A 26,814-nucleotide genomic window follows, 5' to 3' on the forward strand; every position below is an offset into this window, starting at 1 on the left:
TACTGGGGCGGCGGAGGAGCGGCGGGGTTTACCGGCGAGGGCCCCGGCTGGCGAGTCAGAAGGTCCCGGGTTCTAATCCCGGCTCCGCCGGCCGCCCGCCGGGTGACCTCGGGCCGGTCGTTTCACTCCCCCGGGTCTCGGTGACCTCATCGGGAAAATGAGGATGGAGAGCGGGAGCCCCCCCGGGGGAAGACCCGATGACGTCTCATCTCCCCCGGCGCTTCGAAGGGTGCTCGGCACAGAGTGAGCGCTTCACGAATATCATCGTTATCATCCCCTCTCCGCCGCTTGTCTGCTGGGTGACCTCTGGCCGGTCACCTTACCCCTCTGGGCCTCAGTTTCCCCTTCCGTAAAACGGGGGTTCGATCCCTGTTCTCCCTCCGACTTTGTCTCATTTGCTCATCCCCGTCCCCGTCGAGGAGCTGAAGCCCTGGGAGTCCGTCAAAACCTCGGGGAGTCCATCACGACTACGAGGAGTCCATCGCGACTCCGGGGAGTCCATCGCAACCTCGGGGAGTCCGTCACAACTCCGGGATCCATCGTAACCCCGGAGAGTCCATCACAGCCCCTGAGAGTCCATCGCAGTTTTAGGGAGTCTATCCCAACCCCAGGGAGTCCATCACAACCCCGGGGAATCCATCACAACCCCGGGGAATCCATCACAACCCCAGAGAGTCCATCACAATCTCCGGGAGTCCATCCCAACCGCGGGGGATCCGTCATAACCCCAGGGAATCCGTCGCGACCCCGGAGAGTCCATCACGGCCCCAGAGGGTCCATCACAATCTCCGGGAGTCCATCCCAACCGCGGGGGATCCGTCATAACCCCAGGGAATCCGTCGCGACCCCGGGGAGTCCATCACGGCCCCAGAGGGTCCATCACAATCTCCGGGAGTCCATCCCAACCGCGGGGGATCCGTCATAACCCCAGGGAATCCGTCGCGACCCCGGGGAGTCCATCACGGCCCCAGAGGGTCCATCACAATCTCCGGGAGTCCATCCCAACCGCGGGGGATCCGTCATAACCCCAGGGAATCCGTCGCGACCCCGGGGAGTCCATCGCGGCCCCAGAGGGTCCATCACAATCTCCGGGAGTCCATCCCAACCCCGGGGGATCCGTCATAACCCCAGGGAGTCCGTCACGACCCCGGGGAGTCCATCACGGCCCCAGAGGGTCCATCACAATCTCCGGGAGTCCATCCCAACCCCGGGGGATCCGTCATAACCCCAGAGAGTCCGTCACGACCCCGGGGAGTCCATCGCGGCCCCAGAGGGTCCATCACAATCTCCGGGAGTCCATCCCAACCCCGGGGGATCCGTCATAACCCCAGAGAGTCTATCACAATCTCCGGGAGTCCATCCCAACTCCGGGGGATCCGTCACAACCCCACGGAGTCCATCACAGCCCCAGAGAGTCCATCACCACCCCGTGGAGTCCGTCACAATCTCGGGGAGTCCTCCCAACCTCGGGGAGCCCATCACAATCTCCGGGAGTCCAACCCAACCCCGGGGGATCCGTCATAACCCCAGAGAGTCCGTCACGACCTCGGAGAGTCCCTCACGATCCCAGGAGATCCATCACAGCCCCGGGGAGTCCATCACAGTCTCGGGGAGTCCATCACAGCCCCAGAAGTCCATCCCAACCCGGGGGGGGGGGGAGTCCAACCTAAGCCCAGGGGAGAATCAGAGGGGGGGAAGTGGAGACAACTGGATGGAAGCGTTTGGGGAAGAACGGGGTAGGAGGGCTAGTCCCCTATTGCCTTCCTACTTCCTATTCCGCGGCTTCCCCCTTCCCCTTTTATTATTCCTTCCTATTTCCTCTTTCACCGTTCAATCGATCACTCATATTTACCGAGAGATTACAGTGTGCGGAACACTGTACTAAGCGCTTGGGAAAGGACGGTACGACGGTACAACAGACACGTTCCCTTGCCCACGGCGAGCTTACAGCCTAGTTCCTCCTCCATCGTTCCTTCCGACTCCATGACTTCCTCCCTACTCCCTATTCCGTTCCTCCCCCCTCCGCCCCTTCCTTCCCGCTCCGCTCTTCCCTCCGATCTCCTCCTTCGTCGTTCCTTCCTTCTCCACCGCTTCCTCTTTCCGTCCCCCTCCGTCGTTCCTTCCTTCTCCACGACGTCCTCCCTACTTCCCCCTTCATCGTGCCTTCCGACTCCATGACCTCCTTCCTACTTCCTATTCCGTTCCCCCTCCGCCGCTTCCTTCCCGCTCCGCTCTTCCCTTCCTATCTCCTCCTTCGTCGTTCCTTCCTTCCCCACGACTTCCTCCTTCCGTCCTCCTCCGACGTTCCCTCCTCCTCCACGGCTTCCTCCCCGCGACCTCCTCCGTCGGTCCTTCTCTGCCCCTCCGGCCTCCTTCCTCCTTCCCATCCGCTTCCGCCGCTTCCTTCCCGCTCCGCTCTTCCCTTCCCATCTCCTCCTTCGTCGTTCCTTTCGGCTCCCGGCCTCCCTACGCCCCCCCCGGCCTCCCGCCTCCCTCTTTTCCCGCCTCCTCGGGGCCGACCCTCGACCTCGGGCCTACCCGAGGCCTACCGGAGGCCCGGTCTCTCTGGCGAAGGAAGGGGGGCCCCCTAACCGGCCCAGGGGCCACCTTCGGCCCCCGGGGCACCTCGCCCGCCGCCGAGGAGGCTCCCGATTGGCCGGCGGCCCGGGTCCCGCCCCCGGCCGGAGGGCCCGGGGGCGGGGGGAGGAAACGGGGTGGAGGCCCGGGGTGGTTATCCCAGCCGGGCCCGGGGACCGACGGCTGTCAGACCCGAGGCGAGGTGCCCGGCCGGCGCCGCGAGGACGGGTCGCCATGGCCGGTGAGCGGACGGGGCGGGGGGGGGGGCGTTCCTTCCCCGGGCCGTTTGTCCAAGGGAGGGGAAACTGAGTCAGCCGGGAGTCCCCGGGAAGGGGGAGAGGCCAGCCGGTGGAGGGGAGACGTTCTGTTGGGATTCCGGTGGTTGAGAGGCTCGGGACCCGGGGGGAGACCCGGCTTCAAATGCCACCCCCGGCCGGCGTGCCGCGGGGCCTCGGGCCGGTCGCCTCGCCTCTCCGGGCCTCGGTCTCCCCCTCCTCCGTCAGCTGGGGGAGAAATCCGGTTTCCCCTCCCCCTCGGACCGGGCGCCCCTCCGTCCGGCCCCGCGTCTCCCCCCAGCGCTCAGCGCGGGGCCGGGGGGGCGGCCGCCCCTCGGACTCGGCTTCCTCCCCGGAGCCCGGCGCTCCGGCCGCAGCGAGCGCTCGGTAGTTAGGCCCGGATGAACCGGGCCTTCGCGTGAGAGGGTGGGCCGGTGGTGGGGGTCGGGGGGTCTGACCGTGCGGGACCGGGGTGGGACTCTGTGGGTCACGATAATGAGGATGGTGTTGGTTAAGCGGTCGGGGGTGCCCGTGGGTGGGCGTGAGGAGGAGCGGCGCGCCTCAGTGGCAAGAGGTCGGGCTTGGGAGTCGGAGGTCGTGGGTTCCAATCCGGGCCCCGCCGCCCGTCGGCCGGGTGACTCTGGGCCGGTCGCTTCGTCTCTCCGGGCCTCGGTTCCCTCCTCTGGAAAAGGGGGATGGAGACCGGGAGCCCCGCGGGGGGCGACCCGATGACCCCGTATCTCCCCCGGCGCTTACGACGGTGCCCGGCACGCAGTGAGCGCTTAACGGACGCCGACGTCATCATTACGATGGCGGGGGGAGCATGGGCGGGGGGCCGTATCTGCCGCCGCCGTGTCCGCGGACGCGATCTTGCGCGACCGTGCGGGTGCGGGGGGACGCCCGGAGCCGGAGAGAGAGCCAGAGGGGCGGCGCGCCGCAGGAGGCCACGCTGGGAGGCGGAGGGGCCGGATTCTAATCCCTACCCGGCCGCGGCGCTTCACTCCTCCGGGCCTCGGTGGCCTCATCTGGAACGGTGCTCGGCACGGAGTGAGCGCTTAACAGATAGCCCGATGAGCGTTATTGTCATCATTTTCTCTTCGCGTCCGTCTCTCCCCCGCTAGACCGTCGGCTCCCCGCGGGCGGGGAATGGGTCCGTTCCGTTGTACCGTCGGACAAGCGCTCGGTACGGCGCTCCGCACACAGTAGGCGCCCGATAAATACGACCGGCTGAGCGGCCGGGAGGACGGTGGCGCCGTCTACGGCGACGGGAAGCAGCACGGCGAAGCGGGTCTGGGAGAGGGCAGGTCCCGGGTTCTAAACGCGGCTCCGCCGCTCGTCCGCCGCGGGACCCCGGGCCGGTCGCTCCTCTGGGCCTCGGTTCCCTCATCTGTCAAACGGGGCACCCGATGACCCCGCCATCTCCCCCCGGCGCTTAGAACGGTGCTCGGCACATAGTGAGCGCTTCGCAGACACCCGAGTTAAAGTCGGGGTGTGGGTGGGAAGATGCGGATTGACCGGCGGGTGGCGTCCGACGAGCGCTTACTATGTGCCGGGCCCCGTGCCGAGCGCCGCGGTGGATCCAGGCGAATGGGGTCGGACCCGGTCCCCGTCCCCCGGCGGGGCTCCCGGTCTCCGTCCCCGTTTTCCAGAGGAGGGAACCGAGGCCCGGGGAAGCGAGGCGACCGCTGCCGTCCCCGGCGCCGGGAACGTCGGGAGGAGGACGGGATTCGGGCGGGAAGGCGAGGGGCTCGGGCGCCTTAAGCCGGAGGTGACGGGAGGACCCCCCCCAGCGGAGGCGTCCCGCACGCAGGAGGAGATGAGAGACGGCGGGGAGGGGGAGAGAGAGACGTCGCCGCCCAGGAGGCCGTCCCGCCTCGCGGCCCCCAGACCGTCGCTCTCCCGGCCTCCGGAGCCTTCCGGCGGGCCCGCCTCCTCCTCCGGGAAGCCTTCCCCGATTGCGCCCTCCTCCCCTCTCCTCCCGCTCCCTTCCGCGTCGCCCCGACCGGCTCCCTCTCCTCCTCCCCGCGTCCCGGTCCCGCGCCGCTCCCGTCCCCCTCCCGCCATTTCTTCCTTCCTCTTCACCTCCGCCTCCCCCTCCGGGCCGGCGGCTCCTCGCGGGCGGGGAACGGGTCGGTTTAGTGTCGTACGGGACTCTCCCGAGCGCTCGGCCCAGTGCTCGGCGCCCAGCGGGCGCTCGATAGATCCGGCCGAATGAATGAGTCGGGGCGGGGGCCCCCAGAGGGGCTGAGGAATCCACGCGAGGGGACGGGGCCGCAGCCGACGACAACCCCGGAACGAAGCTGAGGGGCAGAGGGGGGAGGCGACTCGCCCAGGGTCACGCGGCGGGCGAGAGGCGAAGCGGGGATTGGAACCCGGGGTCCTCCGACTCCTAAACGCGGCCTTTTCCCGGCAGGTCCCGCCGCTTCCCTGAGTGGGATCGAATCCCCGTTTTCCAGACGAGGGAACCGAGGCCCAGAGAAGTGAAGCGACTCGCCCGAGGCCTCGCGGCGGGCGAGGGGCGAAGCCGGGATCGGAACCCGGGTCCTCCGGCTCCCGGGCCCGGTCCCCGTCCCCCGGTGGGGCTCGCGGTCTCGACCCCCGTTTTGCAGATGAGGGGACCGAGGCCCAGAGAAGTGAATCATCCCGACGGCGTCTGTTTAGCGCTTACTACGTGTCAGGCAGCGACTCGCCCAAAGTCACCCGGCAGACGAGCCCCGGAGCCGGAATCGGAACCCGTGACCAGGCCCGGGCCTCCTCCCGGCTCCGCCCCTCGTCTGCAGGGTGACCCCGGGCCCGTCGCTTCCCTTCTCCGGGCCTCGGTCCCTCCTCTGGAAAAGGGGCCCACCCCGTTGGCCTGGGTCCCCCCCGCGGCGCTCAGTACAGCGCCTGGCACGTAGTGAGCGCCCAAGAGGAACCGTCGTGATTACTCCCGTGATCACGAGGCGGATTAGAGCCGGCGGGTCCCGACCGACGAGCTGGACAGCCGTCTTTTCCGTGACCCAGCCGGATACCGACGTTCCCGGCCTTCCTCCGGGCCGGGCTCCGGGGCGGGGGCCGGTGGGAGGGATCGGGATCGTCGGGAGGGATCGGACGCGGTCCCCCCGTCCCGCCCGGGGCTCACGGAATCCAAGTAGGAGGGAGAAGGGGCGTTCCTCCCGCCCTCCCGCGGAGGGGGAAACCGAGGCCCGGAGAAGGGAAGTGACTTACCCGAGGTCACGCGGCAGAGAGGGGGGCAGAGCCGGGATTAGAACCCGGATCCTCTGACTCCCAGGACTGGGCTCTTTCGACGAAACCACGCTGCTTCCCTAATCCCCGTGTTACGAGGGAGGAGACCGAGGCCCGGAGGAGCGAGGTGACCCGCCCTAGGTCACGCAGCAGGCCGGGATTAGAACCCGGGTCCTCGGACTCCCGGCCCCCAGGGCCCTTTCAACCAGGCCGCGTTTAAAGAGGAGGAAACCGAGGCCCCGAGAAGCCAAGCGACCGGCCCGGGGTCACCCGGCGGACCGGCGACGGAGCGGGGATTCGAACCCGGGACCGTCTGACTCCCAGGCCCGGGCTCTACCCGCTACACCATCTCCCCCAGCGCTTAGCGCGGTGCTCGGCACACAGCAAGCGCTTAACAAATACCATCATTACTATTAGACGTGGGTTCGAATCCCGGCTCCGCCACTCGGCAGCTGCGTGACCGTGGGCGAGTCACTTCCCTTCTCTGGGCCTCGGTTCCCTCCTCTGGAAAACGGGGATGAAGCCCGGGAGCCCCACCTGGGACAACCCGATGACCCTGTATCTCCCCCGGCGCTTAGAACGGTGCTTCGCACATAGTAAGCGCTTCACAAATACCATTATTATTATTATTATTATTATTAATAACATAAATTTACACACATTTACCAAGATTTACCCCAACCGCCCCCGCGAGGCTGTGAACGCAGCGGCATTTAGGGGATGCGGACGAGCCAGAACGGCCGACGTTTGGCCGTCCGGTGGTTATCATCATTATTATTATTACGGCATTTATCAAGCGCTTGCTCTGCGCCAAGCACTGTTCTAAGCGCTGGGGAGGATACGAGGCCATCGGGCCGTCCCCCGGGGGGCTCCCGGTCTTCATCCCCACTTGACAGGGGAGGTCGCCGAGGCCCAGAGAAGTGAAGTGACCGGCCCGAAGTCGCCCAGCTGACGAGCGGCTGGACGGGGTTTCGAACCCGTGACCTCGGACTCCCAAGCCCGGGCTCCGCCCACTGAGCCGCGCCGCTCCTCGACAGCAGGAGGGCGTCCTTTGGGCGCTCGCTACGTGCCGAGCGCCGTTCTAAGCGCCGGGGGAGAGCCGAGGTCACGGAGCGGACGAGCGGCGGGGCCGGGACCCGAACCCACGACCTCCGACCCCCGAGCCCAAGCCGGGGCGAGACCCATCGGGGAAGGCTCCCCGGAGGAGAGGCCGTTCCAGGAGGGAGGCCGGGGGGAACGGCGGAGGGCGCGAGCCGGGGCGCGGCGGGAAGGGGGCGGGGGGGAGGAGGCCCGGAGGCGGGAGAGGGGTTCGAGGGCCGCCCGTCGGTCCCCGCAGCCGTCAAGATCGCCGAGGTGGACTGGCGGAGGGAAGCCAACGGGCAGAGCCACCACACGGCCGAGTTCCCGGGCCCCGAGCTGGTGGTGAGGAGGGGCCGGCCCTTCCGCCTCGCGCTGGGCCTCAGCAGGGCCCTGGACCCCTCCGAGGACCTCGTCTTCACCGTGGAGACCGGTGAGCGCCGGGCCCGAGGCCCAGGGCGGGGTTGGGGTTGGGGCGGGGGCCGGGCCCGAGGCGGAGGTCGAGGCCGGGACCGGGGCGGAGGCCGGGGCGGAGGCCGAGCCGAGCCGGAGGCCGGGACTGAGGCGGGGGCCGAGGCCGAGGCCGAGGTCGTGACCGAGCCCGAGGCCGGGGTGGAGGCCGAGGCTGGGCCTGAGCCCGAGGCCAAGGTCGGGGCTTTGACCCGAGTGGAGGCTGAGGCTGTAACTGAGGCCGAGGTCGAGGCCGAGGCCGTGCCGCAAGCGGAGGCCGAGGCCCCGACTGAGGTCGAGGCCGAGGCGGAGGCCGAGGTTGCGGCTTAATCCGGCGGCCTGCACGCGCTAGGCGATCGGTAAACCTTACCGATCGACTGATCGACGGGAGGCAGGGGCCTTGAGGGAATGCGTTCGTTCGATCGTATTTACCGAGCGCTTACCGCGTGCCGAGCACCCTATTAAACGCTCGGAGAGTGCAGTTCGGCAACAGAGAGAGAGAATCCCCGCCCACGGTGGGTCGCTGTCCTCTCACTCCTTCATTCATTCAACCGTACCCACTGAGCGCTCGCCGCGTGCACAGCACCGCACCGAGCGCTTCGAAGGGACGGATCGGTGACGGATAGAGACGACCCCCGCCCGACATCGGGCTCGCGGTCTAGAAGGGGAGAGACGGACGACGAGACAGATCAGACCTCGGGCCGGTCACTTCCCCTCCCTGGGCCTCGGTTTCCTCATCCGCCAAACGGGGATGAAGCCCGGGAGCCCCGCGGGGGACCTCCTGTTGACCTCGCATCTCCCCCAGCGCTCAGGACGGCGCCGGGCACGTAGTAGGCGCCTCCCGGGCGCCGGCGTCATTCTAATCCTCGTTATCGGCCGCGCGGCGGGTGGACGGCGACCTCCCGCCCCCGGCAGGGCCCCGGGCGTCCGAGGAGCTCCGCACCAAGGCCGTGTTCTCCACGTCGGAGGAGGAGGAGGAGGAGGAGGAGGAGGAGGCCGAGGCCCGCTGGGAGGCCGCGGTGGAGGCCGAGGAGGAGGCCGGGGCTCCCGGCTCGGTCGGGGTCTCCATCTCCAGCCCGGCGGACGCGCCCGTCGGACGCTACAAGCTGAGCGCCCGCGTCTCCTCGCGGGGCCCGCACCGCATCAAGAAGCTGGGCCAGTTCGTGCTGCTCTTCAACCCCTGGGCTCCGGGTGAGGTCCGCGGCCTCGGTCTCCCCTCCCCGCTCTGCCGGCTCCTCCGCCCCTCACCCTCCTGAGCCAAGGCGCGGGCCAGCGTCGGGTCCTATTTACCGGCGAGAATCGTCGTCACCGGGGGGATGGCTTAAGCGCTCACTAGGAACGGAGCCCCGGCCTCTCGTTCGGTGGCGTTTACGGGGCGCTTCCTGCGGGCGGAGCACCGTATTGAGCGCTTAGGGAGGGTGTCATTCCCCGCCCACGACGAGCTGACGGTCGGGAGCGGGGATAGAGACAGCGATACCGATAAATAGATCACGGATACGAAGCCCCGGGTGATCGATACCGAGGTAACATAAAGCGATCGGGTCGGACGCGGTCCCCGTCCCCCGTGGGGCTCACCGGCTTCATCCCCATTTGACGGATGAGGGAAACTGAGGCCCAGAGGAGTGACTGGCCCCGGGTCACCCGGCACACGGGTGGCGGAGCCGGGATTAGAACCCGGGACCTCCTAATAATAATCAGGACGGTGTTTGCTTGAGCGCTCTCTGTGTGCCGAGCACCGTTCCGAGCGCGTGGGGAGATGCGAGGTCATCAGGTTGTCCCACGTGGGGCTCGCGGGCTTCATCCCCATTTGACAGATGAGGGAAACCGAGGCCCAGAGAAGGGAAGTGACTGGCCCGAGGTCACACGGCCGCCAAGGGGCGGAGCCGGGGTTCGAACCTGACCCCCCCCGGCCCCGGATCTACCCACCAGGCCGCGCTGCTTCTCCGTGAGCGCTTACTGTGCGCAAAGCACCGCACGAGGCTCTTGGGAAAGGGCAGTGGCTTGGGAGTCAGAGGTCGCGGGTTCTAATCTCCGACGGCTGTGTGACCTCGCTTCTCGGCGCCTCGGTTCCCTCGTCTGGAAAACGGGGATGAAGAGCGTGAGCCCCACGGGGGATGACCTGAGGGCCTAACCCTCGGCCCCGGCGCCCGGAACGGCGGCCGGCACGTAGCGGGCGCTTAACGAATAGCGTCGCTTATAGCAGTGGTGGTATCCGGCGGGTGCCGAGCACCGTACCGGGCGCTTGGGAGAGCCGGTAGGGTTAGCGGGGACGATCCCCACCCGCGCCGGACCGCCTCTGGCCCGCAAGGCCGTTGCGGGAGGGGATCGTCTCTCTTTACTGGACTTTCCGAGCGCTCCGTACAGTGCTCCGCGCTCAGTGGGCGCCCGATAGATGCGATCAGATGAACCGAACGACCGGCTCCCTTGAACCCTGGACCCCTGGACCTGAAGGCCCCCCCCCACCCGCGCCCCGATCTGCTGACCCCTGACCTCTGACCCCCGATCCTCACCCCCCCCGACCCGCTGGCCATTGCGTCCCGCTGACCCCTGGGACCCTCTGACCCCTGGGATCCCCTGATACCCCCCCGGGACCCGCTGACCCCCCCGACCCCTCGACACCCCTTGGGACCCCCGACCCCTGGGACCCCCCCCCGACCCACTGACCCCCACCGACCCGCTGACCCTCCCGGGCCCCCCGCGCAGAGGACACGGTGCACCTGAGCTCGGAGGAGGAGCGTGAGGAATACGTGCTCAACGAGCACGGGGTCATCTTCCGCGGCGTCAAGGAGCGCATCCGCGCCCAGGGATGGAACTACGGCCAGGTGAGGGGGGGGAGAGCGTCCGGGCCCGGGATCGGTGGTCCGGGAGGAGCGATGCGGGGCCTGAGCGCTCACCGTGTGCACAGCACTGTACTGAGCGCTCGGGAGGTACAATCGGGCAGTAAAGAGAGACGATCCCCGCCCGGACCGGGCTCACGGTCCAGAAGGGGGGAGGCAGGCATCGAAACCAGTCAACGGGCATCAATAGCATCAGTAGAAATAAATAGAATTTTAGATATATAGATATTTATATATACACACATCAGAACAAGTAAACAGGCATCAGTAGCACGTGAGCCCGTCGTTGGGCAGGGATGGTCTCTCTCGGTCGCCAAACCGTACTCTCCAAACGCTCAGTACAGCGAGCGCTCCATAAATACGATCGAACGAATGAATCCATCGATAGAAATAGAATTATAGAAATGTATGTATATAAACGCATCAAAACAAGTAAACAGGCATTAATATAAATAAAGAGAATTACAGATCTGTAGGTATAGACCGGAAAGCTGTGGGGGGCGGAGGGAGGTAGAGAAAAGGGAGAGAGTCGGGGCGACGGGGGTGGGGGGAGAGGAAAAGGGACCCCCCCCCCCGACCTGCTGGCCCCCGGGACCCCCGACCCGGTGACCCCCGGGACCCCCCGACCCGCTGACCCCCGGGCTTTCACCCCCCGAAACCTCCCTGACCCTCAGCCTGGGAAGGCCTCTTGGAGGAAACGTGTCCCATCGTCGAACCGTACTCTCCGGAGCGTTCAGTACACTGCCCCGTGCACCGCTCGTTATCATTATCAAGCGCCTTCGAGCCATTTCCGATTCCCAGCGACTCCTCGGACGGACGTTCTCCGGAACGTCGGCGGCCCGCGCCCTCTCCCCCGTGGTCGTTCGGTCCGTCCAGCCGCCGGTCTCCCGCTCCCACGTTTCCCCTGGACTTTTCCCAGCCTCCGTGTCTCCTCCGGAGAATCCGCCCTCCCCATCACGGGTCCCAAATACGCGCGAACGGGTCGCGCCATTCGGCCTTCCGAAAACGCCTCCGGCTTAATCTGCCCTAAAATCCACTGGTCGGTTTCCCGGGCCGTCCGCGACGCCGCACTGCGAGAGGATCGACGCTCTTTCTATCCCGTTCTTTCACCGTCCGGCTTTCGCATCCCGGCCGTCGACGGATGCGATCGATCGGTAGAGCGACCGATCGACCGAATGGGTCCGTTCTTCGTTCTACTCTTCTCCCCCAAACGCTGAGCACGGTGTCTGCCCACAGCGAGCGCTCGATAAATACCACTGACTGCCTGAACGTTGGATCGATCTCTTTCTCTCTTTCTCTGCCTCCATTTTTCTCTCTTTCTCGCTCCATCCGTCTCTCTCCATTTCTCTCTCCTTCCCCACCCCTGGGCCCGCAGTCTCCGAGCACTGTACTAAGCGCTTGGGAGAGTCCGACAGAGTCGGTAGACGCTCACCCTGCCCCAGGGAGCCGACGTGCACCTCCGCTACGAACGGGAGCCCGTCCCCGATGGCTTTCCGGCCCTCGGCCCCCCGGCCCCCTCACCGCCTCACCTCGCAGATGGTCTACCGCGGTCCGGCCCGCACGTTCGGCTCCTATAACGCCCTGGGCCGCCGTCTCATCTCTTTTGCCGCCAACCCCGGGCCCATGTCCCGCCTCCGGCCCGGAAGGCCCGTCCCGCCTCAGGTCCCCCAGACCGCCGCTCTCCCGGCCTTCAGGGTCTAACGGCGGGCCCGCCTCCTCCTCCGAGGAGCCTTCCCGGCCCGCTCCCCCCTTTCCTCTCCTCCCGCGTCGCCCCGGCCGGCTCCCTCTCTTCCTCCCCCCGTCCCGGCCCCGCACCCGTCCCCCTCCCCTCATTTCTTCCTTTCTCTTCGCCTCCGTCTCCCCCTCTAGACCGGCGGCTCCTCGCGGGCGGGGAATGGGTCTCTTTATCGGCGTATCGGACCCCCCCAAGCGCTCAGTCCAGCGCTCGGCGCCCAGCCAGCGCTCGATCGATGCGACCGAATGACCGGCTCGGAGCCGGAGGGAGGAAGAGTCGGCCGTGCGGGCGGGACGACGGGCGGAGGGGGCCGGGCCGGGGGCGATCCGGGGGGGTCCCCGAGCCGGAGCCCCTCGCCACCCTCCCGTTCTCCCTCCGCCCCGGCCCAGTTCGAAGAGGACATCCTGAACATCTGCCTGTCCATCCTGGACCAGAGCCCCAGCGCCCAGCTGGATCCGCTCACGGACGTCAGCCGGCGAGGGGACCCCATCTACGTCAGCAGGGTGGTCAGCGCCATGGTGAGGCCGTCCGGGGGGCTGGGGGGCTCGGGGGGGGGGGTCGGGGGATGGGGGGACCGGCCGTGAACGGGCCGAGGGCGGTCGGGGCTCCGATCGATTCGATTCGTTCGTTTAGAGAAGCGGCGCGGTCGAGGCCGGGCCCGGGAGTCCCGGGTCGTGGGTTCCGGTCCCGCCTCCGCCGCTCGCCTGCTGGGTGACTTCGGGCAGGTCGCTTCCCCGGGCCCCGGCTCCCTCATCCGGAAAATGGGGATGAAGACCGGGAGCCCCACGGGGGACGACCCGATGACCCCGTATCCCCCCCCCGGCGCTTAGGACAGCGCTTGGCGCATAGCGAGCTCTTGAGAAATACCGCGGTGAGGCGACGGAAAGGAGAAAGCGGCGGGGACGGCGGCTAGAAGGGAAGGGTTTCCTTTCCGAGGAGGCTTAGTTTCTCCCTTTCCGAAGCGCTTTGCCGCCGTCCGTCCCGTTTTCCCCTCCCGATGGCCCCCGCGAGAGAGGGACGGGCGAGGCCCGTCCCCATCTGGCGGAGGAGGAAACCGAGGCCCAGAGGAGGGCGGCCACCGACCCGAGGTCACGCAGCGGGCCGGCGGCGGAGCGGGGACGGGGACCCGGGCGTCCCGACTCCCGTGGACGTTTCGGGGTTTTTCTCGCCCCCCCCCCCCAGAGAGTCCCCTCTCAGAGATCTCTGGAGGGAGGGAGAGAGGGCGAGTCCACCCATTCAGTAGCATCTGCTGAACGCTTACTATGTGCAAAGCACTCTACTAATCCAGCCCCGGAAGGCCGGGCCGGGCGGGCGCCCCGTCCCGTGTTCCGACCCCGGCGACCTCGGTCGGGTCCCCTCCCCGGGCCTCGGTGCCCGGCACGCGGCCGGCGCCGCCCGGACCACCCTCGTCGCCACGAGGGGCGGCGTGGCTCAGTGGAGAGAGCCCGGGCCGGGCTGTCCGAGCCCGTGGGTTCGAATGCCGGCTCCGCCGCTCGTCTGCCGGGCGACCCCGGGCCGGTCACCTCACTTCTCTGGGCCTCGGTCGCCCCCTCCGGAGAAACGGGGATGAAAGGACGTGACGGCCCGATGACCCCGCGTCTCCCCCGGCGCCCGGAACGGTGCTCGGCACGTAGCAGGCGCTTCCCGGATACCGGCGGCGTTCTTCTTCTGATCGTTATCGCCGGCGTCAGCTTTCCCTGCGCGAGGGGGGCGGTCTGACGGGCTCGACGACCGTTGCAGGTGAACAGCAACGACGACAAGGGCGTGGTGGAGGGTCAGTGGCGCGGCCAGTACGGCGGGGGGACCAACCCCCTGGCCTGGAGGGGCAGCGTGGCCATCCTCCGCAAGTGGTACCGTGGCCGCTACAAACCCGTCAAGTTCGGCCAGTGCTGGGTCTTCGCCGGGGTCATGTGCACAGGTGACTCGGGGGGACGCGGGGCGGCGGGCGGCCCGGGGGGCGGGGGGCCGGGCGGCCTGCTCATAATAATGATAATCACAATAATAACCAAAGTATCTGTCGAGCGCTCCGTGCCGAGCACCGTTCTAAGCGCCGGGCAAGGTCATCGGGCGGTCCCCCGGGCGGCTCCCGCTCTCCATCCCCGTTTCCGGATGAGGGGACGGAGAGCGACCCGCCCAGGGTCCCGCGGGTGACGAGCGGCGGAGGCGGGATTCGAACCCACGACCTCCGACTCCACGGGGCCACGCCGCCTCCCCGGGAACCGGCCGGAAGGCCCGGGTCGGGGCCGGGGGGCCCTCTTCTAGAGGAGCGGCGCGGCTCAGCGGGTTCCGAACCTGCCTCCGCCACGTGGCTGCTGCGCGGCCCCGGGCCGGTCGCTTCGCTTCTCTGGGCCTCGGTTCCCTCATCTGGAAAATGGGGACGGGGACCGGGAGTCCCACGGGGGACCGCCCGGCGACCGCGCATCCCCCACCCCCGGCGCTTAGAACGGTGCTTGGCACATAGTCGGCGCTTAACAAATACCAAACGTCACCGTCGTCGTCGTCGTCGTCGTCACAACGGTAATAACGAATAACGTGCAGCTCAGTGTCAGAACCCAGGCTTGGGAGTCAGAGGACGCTCGTTCCCGCGCTCGTCCATTCGGTCGGATTTGTGAATGATAATTACAATCACGATGATGTATGTTGAGCGCTGACTACGTGACGGGCACTGTGCTAACCGCTGGAGGCCCTGAGCCAAGAATGATAATAAGCACGATGGTATCTGTTGAGCGCTTACTATGTGACGGGCACCGTGCTAACCGCTGGGGGCCCTGAGCTAATCGTCATCATCGTCGTCGTCGTGGTGTTTCTGTTAGGCGCTTCACTATGTGACGGGCACCGTGCTAACCGCTGGAGGCCCTGAGCTAATAATATTAATTCATCACGATGGTATTTGTTAAGCGCTTACCAGGTGCCGAGCACCGTTCTGAGCGCCGGGGGAGTCACGGGGTCATCGGGTCGTCCCCCGCGGGGCGCACCGCCCTTAATCCCCGTTCTCCAGATGAGGTCGCTGAGGCCCGGGGAAATTAAATGACTTACCCGAGGCCGCCCAGCAGATAAGCGGGGAAGGCGGGATTAGAACCCACGTCCTCTGACGCCCAAGCCCGGGCTCTACCCACTGCGCCGCGCTGCTTCTCTACTAAACACTGGAGGAACCGTACCGAGCGCTCGATGTGTGCGGAGCGCTGGGCTAAACGCTCGGAAGGGCCAAAGCGGCCGTAAAGAGAGACGATCGCCCGGCCTTGGGGCGGAGGGGAGACAGACCTTCTCATCCCGGCGCATCTGTCTGCCGTGCGGCCTCGGGCCAGTCGCTTGACTTCTCTGGGCCTCGGTTACCCCACCCGGGAGACGGGGACGGAGACCGTGAGCGTCCGAGTGGGCAGGGGCCACGTCCGACCCCGTAGTTAAGCGCTTGATAAATGCCAGCGGCGTTATCGATATTACTATTAGTAGGAGCGGGAGAACGGGGGGACCCTCCCGGGCGGGTTTGGAGTGGGGCGGGGGGGCGTGGAGCAATCTCCCCAGGGGCCTGACCCCTGACCCCTGCCCCCCCGGCCCTCTGGGCGAGTTTCAGTGCTGCGGTGCTTGGGCATCGCCACCCGCGTCGTGTCCAACTTCAACTCCGCCCACGACACCGACCGCAACCTCATCGTGGACAAATACGTGGACAGCTTCGGCCGGGCCCTGGACGACATCACCGAGGACAGCATGTGGTGCGGGCCCGGGGGGGCGCCGGGGGAGGAAGAGGGGGAGGAGGAGGAGGAAGGGGAGGAGGAGGGAATGGAGGAGGAGGGAAAGGAGCAGGAAAAGGAGGAGGAGGGAGGGGAAGAGGAAGGGGAAGAGGAAGAGGAAGAGGAGGAGGAAAGGAGGACGAAAGGAGGACGAAAGGAGGAGAGAAAGGAGGGAAAGGAGGAGAAAAAAGGAGGAGTACAAAAAAGGAGGAGGGAAAGGAGGAGGAAAGGAGGAGGGAAAGGAGAAGGAGAAGAACAGAGGAGGAGGAGGAGGAGAAAAAGGAGGAGGGAAAGGAGAAGGAGAAAAACAGAGGAGGAGGAGGAGGAGGAGGAGAAAAAGGAGGAGGGAAAGGAGGAGGAAAGGAGGAGGGAAAGGAGAAGGAGAAGAACAGAGGAGGAGGAGGAGGAGAAAAAGGAGGAGGGAAAGGAGGAGGAAAGGAGTAGAAAAAAGGAGGAGAGAAAGGAGGAGGAAAAGGAGGAGGAGGAGAAAAAAGGAGTAGAAAAAAGGAGGTGGGAAAGGAGGAGGAAGGGGAGGAGGGAAAGGAGAAGGAGAAAAACAGGAGGAGGGAAAGAAGGAAAAGGAGGAGGAGGAGAAATAAAGAGGAGGGAAAGGAGGAAAAGGAGGAGAAAAACAGAGGAGGAGGAGGAGGAGAAATAAAGAGGAAAAGGAGGAGAAGAAAAAAAGAGGAGCGAAAGGAGGAGGAGAAGGGAAAGGAGGGGGGGAAGGAGGAAAAGAAGATGAGGAGGGGGAGGAGGAAAAGGAGGAAGAAGATAAGAGGGAAAAGGCAGGAGGAAGAGGAAAAAGAGAAGGAGGGGAAGGAGGAAGAGGATGGGAGGGAAAAGCGAGGAGGACGGCGACGAAGGGGGGGAGGAGGAGGGAAAGGAGGACGAAGGAGAAGAGAAGGAGCAGAAGGAGGAGGAGGAAGGAGCGAGTGTCCACTAGGTGCTGCACCCTGTCCTGAGCGTCGGGGAAGAGGGACAAGCCAGAGAAAGGCCCGATTCCCTGCCCGCAAGGGGCTTCTATCGCAGGATCTACTGAGCGCCCACCGGCTGCACGCGGGGCAGCGGACCCAACGCCGGGGAAAGGACCAGGCGGAGAAAGGGCCCCTTTCCCGTCCACCGGGGGCTCCGACGGCCTACTGGCCGCCACGGGATTTACTGAGCGCCCCCGGGGCGGGGGCCGGGGGCCGGGGGCCGGGGGCCGGGGCGGCGCGCCGTCCCGGACTCCTGGGTCCAAGCTCTGGGTCCCGGCAGGAATTTCCACGTCTGGAACGAGAGCTGGTTCGCCCGCCCGGACCTGGGACCCTCCTACAACGGTTGGCAGGTCTTGGACGCCACTCCTCAGGAGCAGAGTCAAGGTGGAGACTCAGTCGTTCGTCCCGGCGTATTTATCGAGCGCCTACCGTGTGCAGAGCACTGGACCAGGCCCCGACACCCTCCCCGTCCCAACCCGCCCCCGGCCCCCCGGGCCCTCCTCGATCCGTCACCCGATCGATCGACGGAGGTTACCGAGCGCTTCCTGTGTGCCGAGCGCCGTACTGAGCGCCCGGGAGGGGCCAGTAGAGCGAGTCGACCCGATCCCCGCCCTCGAGGAGCCTCTAGTCTACTACCGTGTGCGGAGCACTGGGGAGAGTCCAGTGCAGTCCCCGCCCGGGAGGGGTTCCAAGCATCCCGAGGGCAGAGCACCGTGCTGAGACCGGGGAGGGTCCGGCGGGGCCCCGGCCGGGGCCCAGCTGAGCCGTGCGTGTGGTGTCCGTTGTTTCCGTGTGTGTCTGTGTATGCGTCTGCGTGCCCGTGTCTATGTGTGTCCACGCGGGTGCCCGCCTCCGTGCGTCCGTGTCCGTGTCCGCGTGCGTGTCCGCGTGTGCGCCCGTATCCACGTGTCCGTGTCCATGTGGATGTTGTGTCCACGTGGGTGTCCGCGTGTTTACCCACCTCCATTCGTCTGTGTCCATGTGGGTTGTCCACGTGTGTCCGTGACTGCGTGCGTATCCACGTGTCTGCCCGTGTCTGTGCGTCTGTGTCCGTGCGGGGGTCCGTGTGTCCACGTGCGTGCCCGCCTCCGTGCGCCTGTGTCCGTGTGGGCGTCCAGGTCCGCGTGCGTGTCCACGTGGGTGCCCGTATCCGTGCGTCCGTGTCCACGTGGCTGTCCGTGGGTGTCCGCGTCCGCGCGCGTGCCCGTCTCCGTGCGTCTGTGTCCGCGCGGGCGTCCGTGACGGCGCGTCTGTGTGTCCGCACGTGTCCGTCCGCCCGCGCGCCCTCCCAGGCGTGTTCCGGTGCGGGCCGGCGTCGGTGGCGGCCATCCGGGAGGGCGAGGTGGACCTGGCCTACGACGGCCCCTTCGTCTTCGCCGAGGTGAACGCCGACTACGTCACGTGGCTGTGGCAGGCGGAGGGCGCCGCCCGCGAGCCCGTCCGCACCGACCCCCGCGCCGTCGGGGCGCGCCTCGCCACCAAGGCCCTCCGAGGAGACCGGCCCTGCGACCTCACCCGCTGCTACAAGCACCCCGAGGGTACCCCCGCCCCCCGCCGCGCGCGTCCCTCTCCCCGGCCCGCCCGGGGCCCGGCCGCCGTCGGGGGGGTTCATCGAGCTCCCGCCGGGCGTCCGGCCGCCGTCCTGAGCGCCGGGGAGGGCCCGAAACGAAAAAGCGCCCCGTTTCTCACTCACGAGGGGCCTCTGACGGCCTCGCGGTAGCCGGGCGGCTTATCGAGCTCCCGATGGGTGTCGGCCGCCGTACCGAGCGCCGGGGAGAGCCCGGAACCAGAAAGCGACCCTTTCGGCCCAGCGGTGGGTCGATCGAGCTCCTGCTGGGTGTCGGGCGCCGCACGGAGCGCCGGGGAGAACCCGGAATGGAAAAGGGACCCATTCCTCACTTCCGACGGCCCAGGAGTAGTCGGGGGGGGGGGGTCCATCGAGCACCCGCCGGGCGTCGGGCCCGGGAGTCGGAAGGTCCCGGGTTCTAATCCCGGCCCCGCCGCCTGTCTGCCGGGTGACCCTGGGCCACTCACTTCCCTTCCCTGGGCCTCAGTTCCCTCATCTGCAAAATGGGGATTCGGACCGGGGGCCTCATTAACTTCCGTTCATTCGTTCACTGTCGGTCAGTCGGACGCACTGAGCGCCTACTGTGTGCGAAGCACTGGGCCCGGCACTCGGAAGGCACAATGAAGCAATAGAGAGAGGCCATCCCCGCCCGCGACGGGCTCACGGTCGAGAGCCGGGGGGACTTGTGTCCCCCCCAGCACTTGGAACAGTGCTTAGCAAGTACCCTTGTTTGAGAAGCGGCGGGGCTTGGTGGCAAGAGGCCGGAGTCCGAGGTCGTGGGTTCTAACCCCGCCTCCGCCGCCGCCGCGCGACCCCGGGCCGGCCGCTCGGCTTCTCGGGGCCTCCGTCCCCTCGTCCGTCGAAGGGGGAGCGAGGCCGTGAGCCCCGCGGGGGACCGCCCGATGACCCGGAATCTCCCCCGGCGCTTAGAACGGTGGTTGGCGCGTAGTAGGCGCTTGACGGGCGTTACCGTCGTTCTCACGCCGAGCTCCTCCGCCTCCCGCCAGGGTCCAAGAAGGAGAGGCAGGTGTTCCGGAAGGCGGTGAGGAAGCTGTTCGGGGTGGAGGCCGCGGGGAGGAGAGAGCGGGTCCGCCGGGCCGGGGGGCACGTCCCCGAGCCCGCCAAGAAGCCCACCGTCTCCGGGAAGTTCAAGCTGCTGGAGCCGCCCGCGGTGGGCCGGGATCTCCGCTTGGCCCTGGGCCTCGCCAACCTCACCGCCCGCCCCCAGAAGGTCAAGGTCAACCTCAGCGCCTCCACCATCCTCTACACCCGCCGGCCGGTGGCCGAGGTCCTGCACGAGAGCAGGGCGGTCAAGCTGGGCCCCAGGGAAGGTAGGCGGCCCCGCCGGGTGACCTCGGGTCGGTGGCTTCTCTCATCCATCCGGCCGTCGAGGAAACTGTCTGGAAATTGAGGGGGGATGAGGAAGGCGCCCGTCAGGCGCTCACTCTGTGCCGGCCGCCGTTCTAAGCGCCGGGGTGGTACGGGTCCATCGGGTTTGGACCCGGTCCCCGTCCCCCGTGGGGCTCCCGGGCTCCATCCCCAATTTTTCCAGATGAGGGATCCGAGGCCCAGAGGAGCGAAGCGGCCGGCCCGAGGTCACACGGCAGACGGGCGGCGGAGGCGGGATTAGAGACCACGACTTCTGACGCCCGGGCCCGGCCTCTTGCCGCTGAGCCGCGCCGCTTCTCTAGAAGCGATAGACCTCGCACCTTTCTCCTCCTCGATCGATCAATCCATCGATCGCTGCTATTTAGTGAGCGCCGACTCTATGCGGACCACTCCGCTAAGTGCTCGGGAGAGTACGATACAACAGAATTAGCAGACGCGTTCTCTGCCGGTAATGAGTTTACGATCCAGAGGGGCTCTTTCTCCTCCTCCTGTTCTCCTCCTCTTCCTCTCCTCCTCCTGGTCTTCTCCTCCTCTCCCTCTTCTCTTCTTCCTCCTCTCCTCCTCCTCTTCCTCCTCTCCTCCTCCTCTTGTTCTTCTCCTCCTCTCCTCCCTCTCTTCCTCTTCTCCTCTCCTCCTTCTCTTCCTCTTCTCCTCCTCTTCCTCTTCTTTCCTCCTCCTCTTCTCTTCCTCCTCTTCTCCTCTTGTTCTCTTCTTCTCCTCTCCTCCTCTTCCTCTTCTCCTGCTCTCCTCCTCCTCTTCTCCTCCTCTTCTCTTCCTCTTCTCCTTCTCCTCTTCCCCCTCTTCTCCTCCTCCTCCCGTTCTCCTCTTCTCCTCTCCTCCATCTCCACTTCTCTTTCTCAGTCTGGGAGCTTAGCCCAGGCCCCCGCACGCTGTAAGCGCTCAGTAAGGCGAAGCAGCGCGGCTCAGAGGCAAGAGGCCGGGCTTGGGAGCCAGCTGTCGCGGGTTCAAATCCCGACTCCGCCGCTCGTCAGCTGGGTGACTTTGGGCCAGTCAACTCACTTCTCTGGGCCTCAGTTCCCTCATCTGGAAAATGGGGATGAAGACCGGGAGCCCCACGGGGGGACAACCCGATGACCTCGGATCTCCCCCAGCGCTTAGAACGGTGCTCGGCACATAGTAAGCGCTTAACAGATGGCATCGACGTCATTACTATTACTCCTACTAATGATAATCGATACGATTGGCTGAATGAACGACAACCGCCCGGGGCTATTTCCCCGCAGAGAAGCAAATCCCCATCAGCATCCCGTATTCGGATTACATGAAGGATCTGACGAGCGATAAGAAGATCCTGGTGTCGGCCATGGTCCTGGTCTTCAAGGGCGAGAAGACGCTCCTGGAGAAAGACGTGACCCTGGGGGATTTCATCCTCATCAAGGTAGAGGCAGCGTCGCTCGGGCTGGGGGGGGGGTCGGAAGTCGTGGGTTCTAATCCCGGCTTAGAACGGAGCTTGGCCCATAATAAGCGCCTCGTGATCATCACCGTCACTAGTGGCGCCGCGGGGTCGATCGGTGGTACTCATTCACTCAATCACCGCTATTTATTGAGTGCTTACTGGGTGCGGAGCACTGCGCCCAACGCTTCTCTCCCCGTCGGCCGGGAGCCGACGGGGTAGACGGGGGTGACGGTCGGGAGGGGGGTGCGGGAGGGAGGAGACAGAGTACGAGGACACGAACGTAAACGCTGTGGAGCTCGGGGAGGACCAGAGGGGTGGGGTGGGGTCGTATTCATTCAATCGGCCGCATTTATTGAGCGCTTACTGTACTAAGCGCTTGGAAAGTATAATTCGGCAATAGAGAGAGACCATCCCAGCCCATCAGCGGGCTCACGGCCTAGAATCGGGGAGACGGACCGCAAAACAAGTAGACAGGCAAGTGGGGAAGGCAGAGGAGGAGGAAGAGGGCTTAATCAGGGAAGGCTTCCTGGAGGGGGTGGGGTTTTTTTTTTTTAAGGAGGGATTTCTAGGCGATACGGAGGGGGAGGCCGTGGGCGAGATGGAGGAGCGGGGTGCGCGGGCTGGGCCCGGAGCCGGAGGGAACCATTTTGCTCCGGCCTCGGTGCCCTCTGGGCCCCCAGGTGCTGGGCCCTGCCGTGGTGGACGAACCCTGCACCGTGGCCGTGACCGTCTCGAACCCGCTTCCCGAGGCCGTGGACGACTGCGTGCTGGTGGTGGAGGGCAGCGGCCTGCTCGCCGAGCCCCTCAGCATCGAGTGAGCGTCTCCCCTCTCGGCCCCTCTCCTCGTCTCGGCGTCTCTCTCCTGAACCCCTCTCTCCTCTGCCTCTCTCTCTTCGACAGAGACTCTGTCTCCAGCATCTCTCTGCTGAACCCCTCATTGATTCATTCAATCGTATTTATTGAGCGCTTACTGTGTGCAGAGCACTGTACTAAGCATCTCTAGCTTCTGCATCTCTCTTCGGCAGTCTCTGTCCCCTGCATCTCTCTCTTCAGCAGAGTCTCTGTCTCCAGCATCTCTGTCCTCAGCACGTCTCCGCTCAGTGTGTCTCTCCTCGGCATCTCTCTCCTGAATCCCTCTCTCCGCAGCTTCTCTCCTCAGCGGAGTCTCTGTCTCCGGCATCTCTGTCCTCAGCGTATCTCTCCCCAACATCTCTGTCCCCAGAGTGTCTCTCGTCAGCCCTCCTCTCCTCGACATCTCTCCCGTCATCCCTTCTCTCCTCAGCCTCTCTCTCCCTGGCATCTCTCCCGTCGTCCGTCTCTCCCCTCAGTGTCCCCTCACATAATAATGGTATTTATTGAGCGCTGACTAGGTGCCAAGCACTGTACTAAGCGCTCACATCGCTCTCCTCAGCCTTTGTCTCTTCGGCATCTCTCTCCTCACCATTCTGCCGTCATCCCCTCTCTCCTAAGAGTCTCTGTCTCCGGCGTCTCTCTGCAGCATCTCTCTCCCGAGTCTCTCTCCTCAGCATCTCTCCCCTCAATATCTCTCCGCAGCATCTCTCCACATCTCTCTCCTCAGCATCTCTCCCGGACCCTTTTCTCCTCAGCATGTCTCTCCTTAATATCTCTCTGCAGCATCTCTCTCAATCTCTCTCTCCACAGCATCTCTCAACATCTCTCTCCAGTATCTCTCCTCAACATCTCTATCTCTCTGCAGCATCTCCCTCCCCGATGGCTTTCCCTTCCACCTCCTCTCTCCTCCACGTCGCTCTCTCTGCGGCGCCTCTCATCATCTCTCTCCTCAGAGTCTCTGTCTCCCGTGTCTCTCCGCAGCATCTCTCTCCTCAGAGTCTCTGTGTCCAGGGTCTCTCCCCAGCACCTCTCTCCTGAACCCCTCTCTCCTCAGCATCTCTCCCCTCCTCGGAGTGTCTCTCCTCAGCCTTTCCCTCCCGTCATCTCCCTCTCTTCTCAGTGTCTCTCCCCTAAGAGTCTCTCCCCGCGTCTCTCTCCTCAACCTCTCTCTTCATCCCTTTCTCCTGCGCATCTCTCTCCTGAACCCCATCTCTCCTCAGCCTTTCTCCCTTCATCCCTTTCTCCCCCACGTCTCCCCTCGGGAATCTCTCCTCAGCATCTCTCTCCCGAACCCATCCCTCCCCTCGGTGTCTCTCTCCTCAGCCTCTCTCTTCATCCCTTTCTCCTCCACCTCTCTCTCCTTAACGTCTCTCTCCTCAGCCTCTCTCTCTTCATCCCTTTCTCCTCTACATCTCTCTCCCGAACCCATCTCTCTTCATCCCTTTCTTCTCCACACCTCTCTCCCCTCGGTATCTCTCTCCCGAACCCATCTCCCCTCAGCATCTCTCTCCTCAGCCTTTCTCCTCCACATCTCTCCCTCCGGTATCTCTCTCGAACCCATCTCTCCTCAGCCTTTCTCTCTTCATCCCTTTCTCCACATCTCTCCCCTCGGCATCTCTCTCCTGAACCCCCCTCTCCCCTCCGTGTCTCTCTCCTCAGTACCTCCCTGCAGCATCTCTCCCGAACCTTCTCTCCTCAGCATCTCACCCCTCAGCCCTTCTCCACAGCATCTCCCTCCAGTCTCTCTCTTCGCAGCATGTCTCTCGGCATCTCTCCCCTCGGCATCTCTCTCCCGAACCCTTCTCCTCAGCATCTCTCCCCCCCGTCCCTGCGGCGTTCCCCTGGGCGTCTTCCTCCCCGTCTCCGTTCCTTGCAGAATTTCCCTCGGAGCGTTTCTCAGCATTCCCCGCCGCGTGGCTCTCCACCTTTCTCAGTCGCGTCTTTTCCTCGGCGTCTTCCCGCTTTCCCGAGTGCTGGGGGGGGGGGAGGGAAACCGAGGTCAGAATCGACGGCCAAAGAGGGCCGGGCGGCGTAGCGGACGGCGCCCGGAGGAGCTCGCCGGGCCAGGCTCACCCCCCCGGCGCCCTTCCCCGCCAGGGTGCCGCCCCTGGAGGCCGAGGAGAAGGCCACCGTCCGGTTCGACGTCACCCCGTACAAGAGCGGGTCGAGGCAGCTGCAGGCCGACCTGGTCAGCGCCCGCTTCCCGGACATCAAGGGCTTCCTGACCGTCCACGTGGACCCCGCCCGCCGCCGCGCCTCGTCCCCGGGCCCGCCGGCCCGCCCTCGGCCGCTCTGACCGCGGCCGGGTGCGGGGAGACCCGGGTTCCGATCCCGGCCCCACCCCTCGCCCGCCGGGCGACCTCACCTCTCCGGGCCTCGGTTTCCTCCTCCGCGACGTGTTTTCCCTCCCCCTTAGACTGCGAGGTTCCTGGGGGGGAGGGGGGGTGGGCGGGGCCTGGGTATCGCCCGATCATCTCGTATCTACCCCGGCGCTTAGCGCGTAGCCAGGGCTTCCCCGACACGGGTATTAGGGGTAAGCTCGCCGTGGGCAGTGAATGTGTCCGTTTTGGCGTCCTCTGGTCCTCTCCCAAGCGCTCAGTACGGTGTTGGGCGCCCCGGAAGCGCTCGATAAACCCGTGCGGCCGTGCGGGACACCGATAGGGACGACGGAGTCAGAACGTGGCTGTTTATCTTTGTATTGGACTGGCCCAGGCGCTCCGTACAGCGCTCTGCCCGCAATAAAGACGTCTGAATGAACGAACGGCCTGGCGTAGCGGGCCCCAGTCGGAGGTCGTGGGTTCGAATCCCCGCCCCGCCGCTCGTCGGCCGGGTGACCTCGGGCCGGTCGCTCCGCTTCTCCGGGCCTCGGTTCCCCTCGTCCGGAAAACGGGGGTGAGCCCCACGGGGGCCGGGAACGACCCGCTCTGCCTGCCTCCAACCCAGCGCTCAGCTCAGTACAGCGCCCGGCCCAGGGTGAGCGCTTCACGAACACCGCGGCCATTAGCACCGCATGACGCGTGGGGCGGCCGGGGCAAAGGTGCCCGGGCCGGGGGCAGGACGGGAGTGGAACCGGCCGAACCGGCCCGCCGCCCCCGCCTCCGGGCGGCCCACGCGGGCCTGAGTCACCGGGCGGGCCGGTGGCCGGAGGCCCTCGGCTCCGGGCCGGGAGCGCGCGGGATCTGAACACGGAGCTCCGGGGCCTCGGGGAGGGCTGGCGCGCACGGCGGGTGGGCAGGCGGGGAGCGGGGACACGGGCGGCCCGAGGATGCCGGGAGCCGGGACGTGGAGAGCCGGGTACGCCGGGAGCGGGGACCCGGCCCCCTGAGGACGGTGGGGGCAGGGACCCGCGCCGCAGCAGCGCTCAGAACAGCGTCTGGCCCGGAGCCAGCGCTTAACGAACGCCACGGTGATCGTTATTGTCGTCACCCACCGAGCGCCCTGCACGCAGTAGCGGTTCGGAACTCGGTGCCCCGCACACGCTAAACGCTGAATACGACGGCGGATGAGCAAACTCGAGTCCTGTCACAGACCCACGTCCCGGAGTCAGTTTCCCTGCCGGTGCGGCGGGAAGGGGCGGCGTCCGATCCGACGGTCCCGCGGGGGCCCCGGCGCTCAGCGCAGTGTGCGGCACAGCGTCCGCGCTTCACCAGCCCGGTGGCCGGGGGCGCAGCGCCTCCCCGTAGCCGTCTGACAGAAAGCAACCGGTGGGGGAGGCGAAGGGCGACCGGGGAAATCCCAGTGGAAGAGGGAAACAGACGGAAAGATAATAATTATAATCATAAATGAAGGTATTTGTTAAGCGCTCACTATGTGCCGAGCGCTGTTGGGGATCCGGGGTCATCGGTTCGTCCTCCCGGTCTTCATCCCCGTTTTACAGACGAGGGAACTGAGGCCCGGAGAAGTGCGACGACTTGCCCAAGTCACACAGCGGCGGCGGAGCTGGGCTTCGAACCCGCGTCCTCTGACTCCCAAGCCCGGGCTTCTGCCACTAAGCCACGCTGGGAGTCGGAAGGTCCTGGGTTCTAATCCCGGCTCCGCCACCTGTCCGTCGTGTGACCCCGGGCCAGTCGCTCCCCTTCTCCGGGCCTCGGTTCCCTCGTCTGGAAAATGGGGATGAAGACCGGGAGCCCCACGGGGGACCGGGGCCAACCCGGTTGGCTCGCCTCCATCCCAGCGCTCAGTACAGCGCCCGGCACGTCGTAAGCGCTTAACAAATACCATCGTCGTCATTAGAAACCCATCGAGAGAGACAAACGGAGGCAGAGAGGAGGAGAAAATCCGAGAAACAGGAGAGTCCGGGCCTGGGAGGCACAAGGTCCTGGGTTCTAATCCCAGCTCCACCGTCGGTCCGCTGAGTGACCTTGAGCAAGTCACTGCCCTTCTCTGGGCCTCAGTTCCCTCCTCTGGAATATAGGGATGGAGACGGTCAGCCCCAAATTTATTCCGATTAATCTCCGACTCCCCTCCGGGCTGTAAACCTGTCGTTGGCAGGGGAGGCGTCTGTTTCTTGGACTCTCCCAAGCGCTCATCACAGTGCCCAGCCCACGGTAAGCGCCTAACGAGCGCCGTGAGTACCACGTACGTCCCCCGAGTCAGCCCGCGGCGGGCGGGGGACCGCCTCCCGGCGTCGCTGAACTGTCCTTTCCGAGCGCTCGACAGATACGACCGGACGGAGGAAGGAGCGCCGGTGTCCGACGGGGCCCGAGCAGCC

At 66.0% G+C, this 26,814-nt stretch overlaps 1 protein-coding gene across 1 annotated transcript; it reads left to right on the forward strand.

Annotated features, from left to right (window-relative positions):
• Positions 1-2,811: 2,811 nt before the first annotated feature.
• Positions 2,812-24,866, forward strand: TGM6 (transglutaminase 6). Its single transcript, XM_039910067.1, has 13 exons — positions 2,812-2,818; positions 7,414-7,587; positions 8,520-8,795; positions 10,308-10,426; positions 12,566-12,694; positions 13,917-14,094; positions 15,748-15,886; positions 17,159-17,262; positions 18,171-18,416; positions 19,453-19,776; positions 21,079-21,233; positions 21,932-22,065; positions 24,201-24,866. The coding sequence occupies exons 1-13, from the start codon at positions 2,812-2,814 to the stop codon at positions 24,397-24,399; spliced, it is 2,184 nt and encodes a 727-aa protein (XP_039766001.1). The 3' UTR covers positions 24,400-24,866.
• The last annotated feature ends 1,948 nt before the right edge of the window (positions 24,867-26,814 follow it).

This window comes from Ornithorhynchus anatinus, chromosome 21, assembly GCF_004115215.2.
Source record: "Ornithorhynchus anatinus isolate Pmale09 chromosome 21, mOrnAna1.pri.v4, whole genome shotgun sequence".
Taxonomy (NCBI): domain Eukaryota; kingdom Metazoa; phylum Chordata; class Mammalia; order Monotremata; family Ornithorhynchidae; genus Ornithorhynchus; species Ornithorhynchus anatinus.

What these genes read in the sequence shown, in the direction of transcription:
- TGM6 (XM_039910067.1), top strand. An exon ending in CGTCTTCACCGTGGAGACCG is followed by an intron (nt 7,588 to 8,519) that starts GTGAGCGCCGGG and finishes CGCCCCCGGCAG; the next exon opens with GGCCCCGGGCGTCCGAGGAG. An exon ending in AGGGATGGAACTACGGCCAG is followed by an intron (nt 10,427 to 12,565) that starts GTGAGGGGGGGG and finishes GCCCCGGCCCAG; the next exon opens with TTCGAAGAGGACATCCTGAA.